This window comes from Pyrgilauda ruficollis, unplaced genomic scaffold (genome assembly GCF_017590135.1).
Source record: "Pyrgilauda ruficollis isolate IOZ18807 unplaced genomic scaffold, ASM1759013v1 scaffold3, whole genome shotgun sequence".
NCBI lineage: Eukaryota > Metazoa > Chordata > Aves > Passeriformes > Passeridae > Pyrgilauda > Pyrgilauda ruficollis.
The window spans coordinates 8,936,994-8,951,735 of record NW_024524377.1 but is presented as its reverse complement, the minus strand read 5'-3'; the positions used below and the strand labels follow the sequence as shown (position 1 = coordinate 8,951,735).

General features: G+C 41.9%; 1 protein-coding gene across 1 annotated transcript in view; it reads right to left on the bottom strand.

The window, feature by feature from the left end:
- SEMA5B (semaphorin 5B) overlaps positions 1-14,742 on the bottom strand; it is a 128,295-nt gene that overhangs the window by 35,801 nt on the left and 77,752 nt on the right. The window contains exon 11 of the mRNA XM_041473521.1: positions 1,471-1,588. Coding sequence (XP_041329455.1) covers positions 1,471-1,588 — 118 coding nt within the window. The remainder of the gene's footprint in view (positions 1-1,470; positions 1,589-14,742) is intronic.

The window sequence follows — 14,742 nt, the reverse complement described above, 5'->3', positions numbered from 1 at the left end:
ACTCACTGACATTAGCTGGGTTAGGAAAAGTTTATTTGGGAGGGGTGCTTTTAATCTACACCATTTCACACTTGACTGTGATCTCACATACAGCTGTACCAGCACAGCTGAGTGCCTGGTGCTCAGCCCAGAAAAGCAGGGTGGGAAAAGCCAGGACTTCTTATGAGAGTAACTCATCCAGCTAAACTCACAGACAGGTCTTTTGCAGGAATGAAGTTTGGCATTGGGTCATTACATTCCCCTTCCCTTTCAGTGCTCATCTGCACATGCTGTTCTAGACTCTTGCTTCTGTTGACCATGACTTTTGTCCTGCACTGAATACAAGGAAATACTTGGATATTGCTGATGCAGGTGTTTAAATGAGCCGTCCCACTCCACGTCAGTGTGAATTTGTTCCAGTGAGTGGCAGGGGTTAAAGAAAAAGGAAGTACTTGCATGTGGATTTTAAACAGCTTGGCAGCCTGTCAGTCAAAGAGCACAAGGCTGACATATGTAACAGAATAGGAGCATCTACACAGAAAATAATCTACAATGGAATGTTAAAACAAATGTAAAATGTACCCCAAGAACAGCCAAAGCTCCTGAATATTCTGTGCTGGATTTTTATGACCTTGAAACAATGACCTGGAGTAGTTCCTTCCCTAGCATGCACCACAGCAGACATGCTCAAACTAGAGGATTAACACCTCACACACCTATCAACAGACACAGGCATTAAGCAGGATGAGATAACAGCATGGGCAATCAAGAAGGACTGCATCCCAGTTCAGCACAGGAGGGTTATAAACACACAAGCCTCTGAATCCAGCAGTGAAAAACTCAAGCCTGCCAAGCTGAGGATGGATTGAAGTAATGACTAATATTTCCTGGGAAAATATCTTTGGAGTAAGGAAGATAAGGGGAATAAACACCCCAGCACCTCCAGACAGAAATAACGTACTGAAGATATAACCCATCCAGTCCTCTCTCCCTATCTACTGGACTTAACAGTATTACCATGCTAATTGACATTAGATAATAACAATGAGCATTAATGACAATTTCTCCTCCACCCTCAATTTATTTAACAAGACTGCTGTTTCATTCCCAGCCATCTTGGAGGTACAGTTCAAGCAGCAGGAATTATAGTCAGCCAGCCAGCTTCTGGGGATCACAGCCAGGAACTGGATATTGCCATCAGAGAAGGGTGGGTGGCTGGGAAGGGAGATGGAGAGTCAACTCAAACTGATTCAAGAGGAGACACTTATTTTCTATATGCATCTCTTGGAGACCAGAACCAGGAAAAAACACCATCTTTTTGCAATATCATATAGATTTGGTCTCAGGTCTGCTGGAGTCAGATTAGAACAGCCAAACCTCTTCAGGCTGCCATACACCCCGCTTCCCTTCTCCCTTTACATCAATCAGTATATACAAACACATACACACATCAATCAGTATATACAAAACGTTTCCACTGCTTCCACTTACTGGGCACTCAGTAATATTTTGGGTCCAGAGGCTCATGTTGGAGCTGTCCTCAATGGTAGTGCATCGCTTCTGCTTGCTATCCCAGCCACAGTAAGGGTCTCTGGCTCCCAGGCACTCCCTGCATGTGTAAAGACAAAAGATTAAAGCCCTTTAAGACTGTCTAGTTCTAAAGACACGTATTCAAGTATAGTCCTTGTGTGTGACAGCTGTCAGCCGCACCAAGGCTCAGCAGAAGAAACAATTTCTTTAAGCAGAGGTTTACCTGCTTGGAAGGGGGAAAAAATGAATAGGAGGGTGATAGGACACAAAGCAAATATCACTCATAGAAACTGTATCACTCTTCTCCAAGGCCTAGGGAAAGAAAATGACTTTACAAATTTTAGTCAAAGAGCACTTGTCATTGAGATATCTTTGAGCCCCCATGTAATCACACAGCAGGCCAAATCTCACACAAAGCGACCTCTGTGACTATGTTTTCTGACACTGTGTCCATCCGAAGGGGTTAGACAAGCAGAATTAGCCAATGGACTGGTAATAAAGGCTTTCTATTAGTCTTGGTCTTTGCTGGAACAATGGTTTCATTTATAATCCCAGCATCAAGATGTCAGTTTGGAAAAGTCACAGCAGAACATTATTTCTAAGCTTTTGGCTGCTTTGAACACTGCTGTATTCATTTTCCTTCTGAATCCATATTTACAGGCTAAGTGTGTGTTCCCAACATGTGAGCTGCTAAACAAAAATATCTAGGGCTATTACTGCCACTAAACAGTGAAGATCAGTCACAGAAGTAGTCTGTACTAATAAAATTCAGCTGTATTGATTGTTCCCATGAGTTGCTTTCAAATTGCTAATTTTCATTAAGAAAATATAGAGGTACAAGCCACATCATGCACGTAAAGACAAAGAGAGGACTAAACCTAAAACAAGTCACAACACTATTTTTAATCCCTATGATCCATTCTCATCTATCACACAAAAGGCTGATAAGATCTTTCAAAAAATCTCAAATGACTTGAAAACTGCCAATTAGACAGCAAGGGACCGAGGGGAAAGATTCAGTTCCAGAAGCTAAACAGGAGAGTAATAAAATGTATTCTAAGGCAAAGTATCAGTATGATTAATGAAACATCAAACCCCCCCACAAATGCAATGAGATGTGAACTGTTCCCTCCAAGAAATCTTTGAAATCCTATTAGCCTGTAATCAGCTGCAAATGAAAAAGCAAGTCCCTCACACACAGCTGAGAACACTCTATTAGTCTGTACTGACTCCACAGTGATTTGTCCCAAAGCAAACCCCAGATTGCTTTGATGTCTGGTACCCATTGCTTTATATATATATATATACACAGACACATTTATATGTTAATGATGTTTCCAGTTTGCTACGCTCCTGCATTTCCTCTGCTAAAGATTTCACACACAAAGTTGTACGGAACAAAACTTCTTTTTCATGCTTTAGAAAGGTAGTTACAATGACTGTCTCTTCTGTATTTTTCCTTCAGTTGCTTCAGCACAACCAAGGAAAAGGCAAAGATGATTTTACCCCAGCCCCAGGCAACAGAACATCAAATATTTACCCAGAAAATGACTTGGGATCCTCAGTCCAAGGACAGAGAAGAGACATGTGCTGCTTTGCTCATTACTTTGGCTAAAGACCCCTGTCCTGCTGTTTTGGCAACCTGCACCACCCTCACCCATGAAGTGGGGCTGCTGCCACATCCAGAGCTGCCTTTGCTTGCAGCAGCCCCTCAGCAAGGGCAGCGCCCAGTTCAGTACAGAGCAGACCCTTGGCACCTCAGGAGGAAACTGGACAGTTTCTAAAAGGTAGAAAAAGAGAAGCAGTGGAGAGGGGGGTGGGGGGGAAGGCCATGCTTTTCTTCAGAGAGCCTTTTGGTCAGGCTTTCAGACCCTGACACCACATACACTATTGTTTCCAATTGCATGAAGCCATTTCACTGGGCACCCAGCGAGTTGAGAGAGGTCATTGTAATTCATAACGGGGAAGGCTGTTGTGAGCATCACCCTATTATGATACACATTTTCTCTGAATTTAATTTATAGGAAAACATGTGCTGCATAAATTCAGGAAATAATCTCCATATGTTATGTGCTGCAGCCCTCAGCCACTCCGCAGGCTGCAGCATAGCCCAGCTAGGCACTGACCACTGCTGGCACTGCCATAATGTATGTCATGGAGCTAATGGGCTGCTCTTGGCTGGGAGCAACCAGCTCTGGATCCCTCACAGAGCACTCACTGAATCACAGCCCACGCTCCCCTGCCACTGCTGTGACCCCCAGCTGACGGGCCATCAGCAACCGACTGCATGGCTGCCAGGGGCACTGGGGATGGGCACTGAGAAACACTGGCATGGCAGGCCCTGGGGATGGGCACTGGGAAATCCTGCCAGGGGCACTGGGGATGGGCACTGAGAAACACTGGCATGGCAGGCCCTGGGGGTGGGCACTGGGAAATGCTGGCATGGCAGGCCCTGGGGATGGGCACTGGGAAATGCTGACATGGCAGGCCCTGGGGATGGACTCTGGGAAATGCCTGGCACAGCCCCTGTTGTCTTGGAGCTGCAGCCAGCCTTGCACACTGCATGCTGGGTGTAAGGAGTTCCTACCCAGCCCGGGCTCTGCCGGGCTGTCAGAACACACGCTCTGTAATTTAGCAACCATCACAGCCCAGGACTTCTCATCTCATGGCAAGCCCTCAAAACCATTTGAAATCTAAAAACAAAATAGCTATGCTGTCTGCCTCCCTTCAGGACTCAGAGCACACTCATCTGCCTCAACTCTGGTGAGAAACCTGTTATATCAGCTGACAGTGATACACTTAGGGGTGAGGAGAAACATATTTACTTACACAAAATTTTAGCCCATTTTTTCCTTTTTTTTAAGCAGGAAAAGCATTACAATGTACATAACGCGAGAAAATGACATTTCTGGCAAATAATTCCAGTGAACACTTCAAAAGCCAGCCTCATTTATATCCTTACAGTATCTTTAGAATATATTTTTCCCTGTTTATGTCATTAAAAGATAAAACCACATCAGCAAATATATACCAAAAGACAAATATATGCAAGCACACGTGCATACCCAAATCAAAATGTTTCAGAAGTACACTGTCATTCTTAGTAAATCAGGCACCATGGTGTGGAAAATGCAAAGATATCACAGTATTTCCCTGTGCTCGTAACACAAAATAAATTGAAATGTTTACATGTAAATATTACTTTGTATTATGATACTGCTGAAAAATCTCACGGAGGCCACAGGGCCTGCAGTCTTGCTGGGCAGTATGTAAATACTGTGAAATAAGATATAAGGAGTTTACATACAACAATGAAATTCTTGTGTTTCAAAGGCAATAGGATTTCTGCCACTGGCTCAGTTGCCCAGGTTTTATATTGTACATAAAGGGGACATTTCACTTAAATCTCCTCAGCAGCAGGCTGGGAATGACTCAAGGAACTAATGAGACACTATTCTGTTGTCTCCCACCACAATTCCCAGGGGTAGAGGGAACCCATTATCCCAGAAGACTACCTGAGCATAGCAGGTTAACACTGACTCTCTTACTGCTAATGACTTAGTTAATGAAATCCTACAAAGTGGGATGCTTGTGAAAGTAAGATGATGATGACACCACATGGCCCATGCCCTGCTTCCCTCTGACCAAGTCCTCACATTCAGTGAGGACGGGGTGGGTCCTGACAGATATCTAAGATATCTAAGAGGTTGGATTTATTTTGATAGGGCATTACTATCAATAGTGATTCATTTTAATTCATTGCCTCACAATAAATGCCTTGTGTGAGGCATAAAGGCATACACTGAAAAGTTCAATTGAAAAACAATTCCATTTGTGTCCCCTATTCATAGTGGTTTTTTTCCTCTAGTTCCTCATTCTCATTTACAAAGGTCATTTGCATGAAAATAAGATCTTGCTGGTAAGAGCTCACCTGCTGCCTGCTGTTTGGGAGCTATAAGCCTCCCTGTTGTTGGCTGTTGCAATCATTTCTACAGCAGTGATCTGGGATAAAGGCAAGGATTAAGGCTCTGCAAGAGGGACACTATCCACAGCCCACTAAAGTCAATGGAAACTCTTACCTATGACTCAAAAGAGTTTTTATATGGTCTTTGATACCCAGTGTGCTGAGCCTTCACTAATGGTAGGTACTGTAAAAAGGCTTGTGCTTCCAGTATGCTGATGCTGCCCAAGATCCATTTTTTTGTAATGTCCTGAATGACATCTTCTTTCAGAATCTTCATTAAAGCTTAAATATCTGTATTTAAAAAGTATTTAATTCCCACTTTAATTTGCTCTGGGTCTAGACAACCTCATCTTTTGGTCATTTTTCCTTGAAAGTTAAAACTTTAGACTGAAAATGAATCATCAAATCAATGGAACCAGACCCAAGAGGTTAGGCTTAGACAGACCAAAGGAAAGGAAGAATTACTATAGCTTCTTCCCATTCTTACTACCAGACAGAAGACATATAAAAATGCCATTTTTTACCAAGAGCCACAAAACTCATTCAAAATGTTCACAACTAACAACTCTGCTCCTTTCATCTGCCAGGTTGTGCTTACTCTCCCAGTTTTCATCTCCTCTCTTTAATTTAACTTTTTATCACTCCTTTTTTATGACTAATAGCAAACAGGAATGGAATGGCAGGACATGGTGATGTGCAGAGGCAGGACTCTAGACCCAAAGGCTGAGAAGTTCCTTCCCAAACTGTTTGCTCACAAAACCATCACTGCACCAGGAGATCTGTGTTTTCGCTCATGAGCTTGAAACTTGCAATGAAGGTCCCGTTTGCAGGGAGACACAAGAACTGTCTCTGTACCTGGCTCTTTAGACTCCATGGACAACACCAGTCAGTCCATCAGAGGCACATCCACTGATGCAGTGCAAACATTTATAACTCTGATCCTGCAAGGCACTGAGCAAGCTTCATCCATGCTCAGCATCTCAGGAGCACGGGCAGCACAGGAGTGCCCCTTGCTCTTTTGGGGAATTAGACTTCAGAATTCCAATTCTGCACTGATTTGTTGCACTCTTGGAATGGTTACCTGTGAGGGAACAGCCCTTTGCTAGCAATAAAGGGGTTGTAGCTGAGTTGGTTGTAAGCATGAGGCTGTGTTTGGCAGACAGGCATCTCCTGACAAGGTTAGCTTACTGTCCCATCCATTACTAGCAACCTGCAGAGGGGATGAATGAAACAAATAACCATATTAGCTTCCAGCCAACTGAATCATTATTTCTGACAACCTCAATAGCCCGTGCAAGGGGACTAGCTATTGAGTGGACCTCTGTCTTCGTCTTCCCTAAAGCCAGATGGCATGAAAATAGAAGAACAAGAATCAAAAGGATGATTGTGGTTTAAGAAAATAAGATTATAAAGGGAAAAAAAGCACCAGACATTCTAACAATCCCTCTAAGTTTGATACCTTTAAAAATTCAAACTGCAGAAATGAGTTAGTGACCTGTACAAATTCATTATCTTTCCCCATGAGAACAGAAGCCAAGTGGAACTGAGCTGCTTTAGTCAGATGTTGGTCTAGTAGCAGCCTCATTTCTCAGTCGGTGAATATAACATATTCCATGCCAGATGTTACTGCCCTTTCCTCAAGACCAGTAGTCACATACTACATAAGGAATTCACAGGACTATTTGTGGAGCAGGGCCCTGTTTGGGAAGAGCATACTGCAGCTCACAGGTACCACCACTGTGAGGGGTGCAATTGATGTTAATCTGGACAGACGAGGTTTGGTATTTTGGCATGTGATACTGGATGCAGAGGCAGAGAAGCTGAAATGTGTCTGTGTCATTTATCACCCACACATGCTTAGCATCAGTGATTGCTGCTCTGCACATGATTTGTTTTGAACGCATAAATTAAAGCCACGGTGTAAAGCAACCTCCAAAACTGAAGTCCATTTATAAGTCAAACACGTTATTTATTAAAAAAAACCCAGTGCACAGACAGAGGATTTTCAGGCAGTTTCATCTCATTCTCTTTTCTACATCAGGGAAACTCTTGCTAGAGTTCACCTTCTGGCCTACCATTTTCAATATCACTTTAATCGATTGAGGTTTATAGATTATGGCCTCGCACAAGCTACACAACTATTCAATTTCTTACTTTCTGACATCCCATTCCATCATCTTCTAGCAACAGTGACTTCTTTATTGGATAGGAATTTATTTTTATTTTTAAAGCTGTGAAATAAAACAACATTCCATTTATTCAAACATGAAGATTAATGCCATCTCTGATTAAATCTGGATTTATGTTTACATTAGTAAAGCAGATTAGTAAAAAAATAAAAAGGAGTATTCCTTCACGAACACTTTTAGAAACTCTTGTCACTGTGCCAAGCAAAACTGACCTCTAATAAAAACAAAAGTACAGAGGGTCTCTGACTACCAGTGACAGGATCATTCATCCACAAGAAAACTCAGATACTATTGAAGTCCTAATGAAAGGAATAGCCAGAAGGAATTCCTGAATGCAGGCCATGTTTGTCGGGGGTGCAGAGCACCACCGTTTCCAAGCCTCAGCAGGCTTTTGAGCCTTAAGAAAACATGCTCTCCAGGGCTGCCATATGGGAAGAGGCAGAGGGGACCAGGCATCCTTTTGGAAAGGCAGCTTGGGCAGATCAGTGCACTCAAGTGTTACTCCCTGTCTGCCCTGTGTCAGTCAGTGTCTGGAGGCAGCTGTCACACTGAGACGTGCTCTGCTCCTGTGCTTCTGCTCTGTGGCTGCAGATCCGAAACCCCTGTGTGCAAATTGCTGTAGTTTGGTGGTGTGGGTGGAGACAGGCAAAGGGTGGCTTAGGCAAGAGCAAATCCACTGCATGAGACGCAGACAGTGCTTTATGTAGCCTCTGCAAGACGCTGCTGATTTAAGAACACAAGTTACACTAAAATGGGAACTTAGGATGGGAAAGAAAAATGCAAAGGCAGAAAACTTAGAAAGCAGTGTGAACGATGATAAAGAAACCTGAAAATAGCCTACAGTTGTCACCTAGGCTGCACAAAGCAATCCATATTCAAGCAGCTCCTTGTGAAAGTTGGATTTTGTTAAGATCTGGGTAATTATTTTCTGCTCAACAAGATGCAGATTAAACTGGATAGAGCCTTTGTAGATTAATGTATCTTGGGAAAGTCAAATAAATATTAGACCATCCATTACAGCCTGAGGATCAAACACATCTCCTTTCTAATGCAGGGATATTTTAACACTGTATAAGGGGCAAAATGGTCCTGCTACATATTCTCCAGTGCCTCTTCCCATGTAATTATAATAACACCATCAAACAATGTTCATTCCTCTTTTTAACAAGAGAACATCACTTAAGTAAATGGATATTCTTGAAATCCAGCTTTATCTCTTGCAGACTGAAGTGTTCCCATAGCACTACAATACTTGGTATTTTGATAGAAGATACCAGACTGTACAATATTACATTTTTCTATAACCCATACATATTTTATGTATTTATATGTACTTCAATTTTAAACTTGAACCAGCAAAACCCAATTTCCTCTGACTCCAGATACTTTCTCTTCCCCAAACAGGTAAAACAGCACATCTCCTGATAAAAAGTTAATGATGCATCTGTAGCAACATATTAATTCAGTATTAACATTGGACACATTTGTGTTTTACCCTGCAAATTCTGCCTGAAGCTTGAGACAAGAAGAAAACCTGCCACAGCAGCAGTAAGACTGCAGACCCTTTCGTCAGGAGCCACGTTACTGAATGTGACCATTGCCTAGAATACAAATCTTATGACATAATAGTAGCAAATGGCAAGAATTGACAGATGCAATGGATATCTGCCCTGGGGCTTGCTGGTAGCTTTAGTTATTAATCTTGTTTGTATAACAATAGCATTGATGTCATCCTAACATAACATATTCCAAGAAAACGACATGCTTTCCTGTCAGTTGCCACTGTGTTGAAAGTAATTTCACACAGCCCACCTAGCAGGCATCAGATGGTAATGACTTTTAGACGGCATTGATCTGAGCTGGCCTACAGCCAACCTCCTAGAGGTAAAAGGATCCATACACTCAATTGTTCCTAAGTCCTGTTGGCAGGATGCTTTAAAAATAGGGAGCAAACAAAATCCCTGGCATGTTCAACCTGTGTCCTCCCTCCTGGCAAACCCAAAATGAATTGGCAACCTAGTCATGATAGGAAGGAGACAAAAGGAAGTGAGTCCTGAAATCAGCTGATTTTGTTTTGCTTCTTCTGAAGTGACCTTTGTCTGATTCAGCAATTGTATTACTCTGGACTCCAGCTTCTGCTAAATTCCCCTTCAGTTCACTCAGGGTTATTTCCACACTTCAGAACTAAAAGTGGGAGCCTAAAAGTATACAGGTTGCTTAAAATTAATATATTACAAGCCATTGGTTTGAGAATTTAATGGAAATGAGAAGAACTGTAAGATGAATCAGCCCCTTCCTATTTTGTATACCGTCTCTTTTTCAGCAACACATGCATCAGAAATCTCAGCACAGGCTTATTCCTCAAACTCAGCCTCTTGCTGCTTTCCCTGCTGGCCCTGCACTGCATTTCTCTCCTCACTGTTATTTGTGATTCCTTCATACTTAAATGCCATCTACAAAGTATGCTATTTTCTTTCTTCCATGCCATTAAAGATAATGTCAAATAAGATGAAACTGAAAACCAATCTCTCTGGCATCTTACAGGAAACATGCCCCAGCTCACTACCTCACTGCTTATCCTTGTCTGCTTTTTATTTCCAATTTCAGACACATCCCTTTCCCAGACCATTCAAGTGAAGCTCTTTGACTGCTATTCTGAAAGCCACGTTCCTTAGACCTTACCATCCCTTCAAACCTTAGAGGTCCATATCTGTTGTATTGTGTTATATCCTGCAAATAGAATGGATGCACTTAACTTTACATATATAAACAGCTACATTAAAGAAAATGGGAGTAATTGCCTGCTACAGCAGATGCAAATATGTTGTCAGGATAGAGAAAATGCTATAATTTTGTACTTCTATTTAAAGAACACAGATCCATTTCATCTACAAACTTCATTCTTTCCAAGAGCTTTAGTGATCATGGTTCTGTTTGATGTCTTCATTCTCTGTCAGTGGGAGTCTCGCTATTTTCTTAAATGCAACCAGAATGTCAAACCAGATGTTTAGTGATTTATTCTGATGTATTATTGGATACTGTGGATGACAAAACATTGGGCTGAGCACTCTCCTTTCTGCCTATGAAGTCTTCCAAAGCTTTTCAGCATTATTGGTGATACAATAATTAGCTAATTCCCTTAATTGTGGAGAGGCCATATCAGCCAGAACAGATGGAAATTAATGATTAAGCTTTATCACAACATTTTTATAGTCTGTTACCTTTCCTTTTGCCTCTATTTTTAAATGGATATTCAATGTGCTGAATATTTTTTTATACTCTCAGGCAGAAGATCTTCAAAACAAAATCCGGGCCAGATTTTCAACAGCTTTAGCTAAGAAAAAGGTGTTGGATTTTCAAGAACTTTGATGAACAATCTGGCTGTCAGTGTCACCTCAGTGATCTGCTGGATGCTGGGCTCCACTGAACAAGTGTCCCTGTTGTTCTCTCCCCTACCTTTTTAAACATTTTTCTTGCTACCCAACAATAGTTCATTGTTTGTCCTTCAAGGAACTATCATCATTCTGATGAAGAAATCAGAGGATTTCCAGCCTGTATTCAATTAAATCCTTCCCCCAAACAGGAAAATTTTTATTCCTCTTCCCAGACTATATTATTTCTCCAAACAAATTCCCCAATAGCTTTAGTCCTGAAATATGGTAATCCTGTAATTCAGGTTTTAGAATCCTACATTTAAGTGCTTCACTCCTTTGTTACAGAGGATTTTGCATCATATAAGGCTTAAAAAAAAAAACAAAAAAAAACCAAAAAAACCCAAAAAAAAAAACAAAAAAAAAAAAAACCCAAAAAAAACCAAACATAACATTAAACTCCAAAGCAATCCTCCATGTGATATCTCAAACCCCTCAAAGGTGGAGGTGGTACAGTGATTGTGCTTGGAGCTACAGTTCCACTTTGGAGAGAGACAGAGGGCAGAAAACTCTCTGCTTCTTTAGTGTAGCTGCTGACCTTTTTCTTCCAAAAACTCCCTGGAGCCATTTCAGGAGTTACTCACCTATATGTACTTAGTTTGTCTGATCACTGGCCCAGAGCTATTTAGAGGTGTGCCATGCTTCTCTCACAGATATCATGTCAGCAAATAAGAGTCCTTGTCAGCTGAGTCATTTCTGCCAGCTTTGCATTAAGTACCATAGCTGGAGGGGATGTTCAGAAGAATTTAGGCCAAGTAAGAGGGCAAAACCTCATCATCACTCAAGAGCAAATTCCTGCAATCAGGTCAAAAAGCAGGCAAGGGTTCAGGTAAGAGCATGTCATAGCTGCGTGCAATAGGACCTGGCTCTGGAAACAGGAGGTTCCACACTGGCATGAAGATAACCTGAGGTAGCACTGACACAACCTGGGAGATGCCCACAGCATGGCAGGGAGAGCACAGGCAAGCCAAACTATCCCCAGAACCACACTGTACATCCAAGGCTACAACCTGCATCATGTTAACTGCAAGTTTTATGCAGAAAAAAATTATGGAAGGAGAAAGAAGAAGGAATGAATATCAAAATAAAGTGCATTAAAATAAACTGTTCAGGACAGGGAGAGGAGAAGGGGTGGGTATTCAAGAGACTGTCTGGTCTTATTTCCAAACATTTTCTTTTCCTCATTTAAATGTGCAATCAAAATCCTTGGCCCACCTCAGGGTTTCCATGTGCTCAGAGGCCCATGGTTCTGATGGTGCAAAGAGTCAACAGAAAGAGATCATAAACTACTCCTTGTAACAACCAGCTTCATTTTCCTATCTGTCTGATTGCAATTCTAAAAATGCATAACTGCACCTCAGCCTTTGAAAAAATTACTAAACTACGCCTTACAGATACATCCCACCTGAAAAAAAACGCTGCAGATCTGAGGTCCTCAGCTCTGAAATTCAGATTTGGGATTTTGTTCAGGCACATTCTAAAGATATAGTGGTGTCAGTGATAAGGTTGCAGTACTGGTTCTTCAAATATTCCTCACCAAAGCTTGGGGGCAACTTGAAGTAAAAAAAATTGAAGCTCATTTGAAAATTGCAGGGAAATTACAAAGATTTCAAAGCCATGCAAAATTCAGCAGCAAGCACAGCCAAACTACCACCCAGCAAAGCAACCTTCAAAACATTCTGCATATTCAAGTGCTTGTAGGTTTTGCTCATGTTGGACATCTTCCTAAGAGTCTCCAGTGAGTGGGGAACGGCAGCACTCAAGAGAGCAGGAAAGATAAACACCAGGAACACACAGGCACAAGGGAAGGTCCCTTCAGCCAAGTCCAGCCTGTAATTTGGGCAGCTGACATTACAGATGTCTTCCCCTTGCCCTGTTGCTGAGAGTGGCTGTTCTGAAAAGACAGACTGAGATGGGTCAGTGGGCACGCACAAAACACTGCTCAGACACCCACTACATCAAGACATGGGGCTGAGTTACTGGTCACCATTTAAGAGATTAAATTGGTGCCGTGTCAATAAACAAACAGTAAAGGAGATGGCAGAAATCCTTATCCCTTTCCACCTCTTCCGTTTGCTGCTGTTTTTCCTCTGCCCCAATTCTGAGCCTCGGTAGCAAGCCCCGAGGTTTTAAAGCAGCAGAGCAGCAAAGATCACTGGCCGGGATCAATGCTAGGGTCCATTTTCTCTCGATACGGTTGCCTGACCCAGGGAGGAGGAGGAGGAGGAGGAGGAAGGCAGATTGAAGGCAACAGCTCTGTATCAGCAATCATAAACCCACATCAGCCCCCAGGGTCTAAAAGGCTGAAAAGTTTCATGATAAGAGAAGGCAGAGCCTACAACAAACAATGTGGTATTCCTGCCTGGGAGGCACAAATTCTCTCCATCACCTCAAAGCTTCCAGAGCCGCCCCACCAAAACAATTACATTATAAAAGCTGCTGAAACCAGAGCTTTTCAAGGAGGCCAGTCACGAAGTCAGAGCACAACAAAAAAGTAAGCAGGGAGTGTTGTAGGAGCGGGAGCCCTTCTTCCCATAGTGGCTGAATATTGGCATGTATTAAATATAGACACAACAATAAGCAATAAATCACAGCCCAGGAAAAGTGCCAGGTGGAATGCACTGGAGGAAATTAAAATATCCTTCTTGATACTGTTCAGGATTGAAAGAAATACAAAGAAGGTCAAATTGACTTATCACCTACATAGCCAGGATGCTAAGGGGAGGAAGGGTTCCAATACTTGCAGCTGAAAAAATTGCAGTTGAAAATTTCTAGACAAAAAAAAAAAAAACAAAAACAAACAAAAAACAAACAAAAAAAAACCAAAAAAACCCCCCAAACAAACAACAACAACAACAACAAAAAAAAACAACCCACACAAAAAACCAGACCCAAAAACAAAAAAACCCACCACATCTCAGTCTAACATGTAATAATAATATTGCAAACATTCTCTCAAATAAATAAATGATGGAATTTCTTGGCTTTCCTACATTTGCTTATTTTTTTCTTCCTTTTTCCAAATGCACAATCCTTCCACAAGACTCACCAACAGGGCAAAGGATGGTTTGCAACGTATATAAGAACACTAAATGGTCAGCACCCAAATTCAGCAAATTCTAGCCTCCCACATCACACCCCACCATGCCATCAGGAGACCCTATCTCATGTACCTTGCTATTGCCCAGTGGCTGAGTTAGGCTGATTTCTATCATGAAACTAGTCACTGAAGGCAAAATTTGAGTCTCCAACCCTGAAGAACTAGTCTGTTTTCTCATTTCTCTCAAAATTGCCTCCAGGGAGTTTGTTTTAGGAAAAAAAAAAACAAACAAACAAACAAAAAAAAAAAAAAAATAAAACCAAAAACAGCACTGGTACACAAACTTCCCAGTAATTTCAGCCAGGACTCAGTGTCATACAGTGCATAAAACTGAGACTGCTTTTGGTCACCAGCAGGCAAGGGACCTCTGTGAGGACAGGTTTTTGTTTTGCTGGGATAAGCTTATACAAAGCTGCTCTGCAGCCTCCAGGACCTAAATATGGTGGTCCTGTGAGATAACCCACCTGTCTGCTCTCCAGTCACTTCTTTTCTCTTGCTTGCCCCATTTCAAGGCAATTCAGCAAACCTCCAACATTTGAATTTTAATGG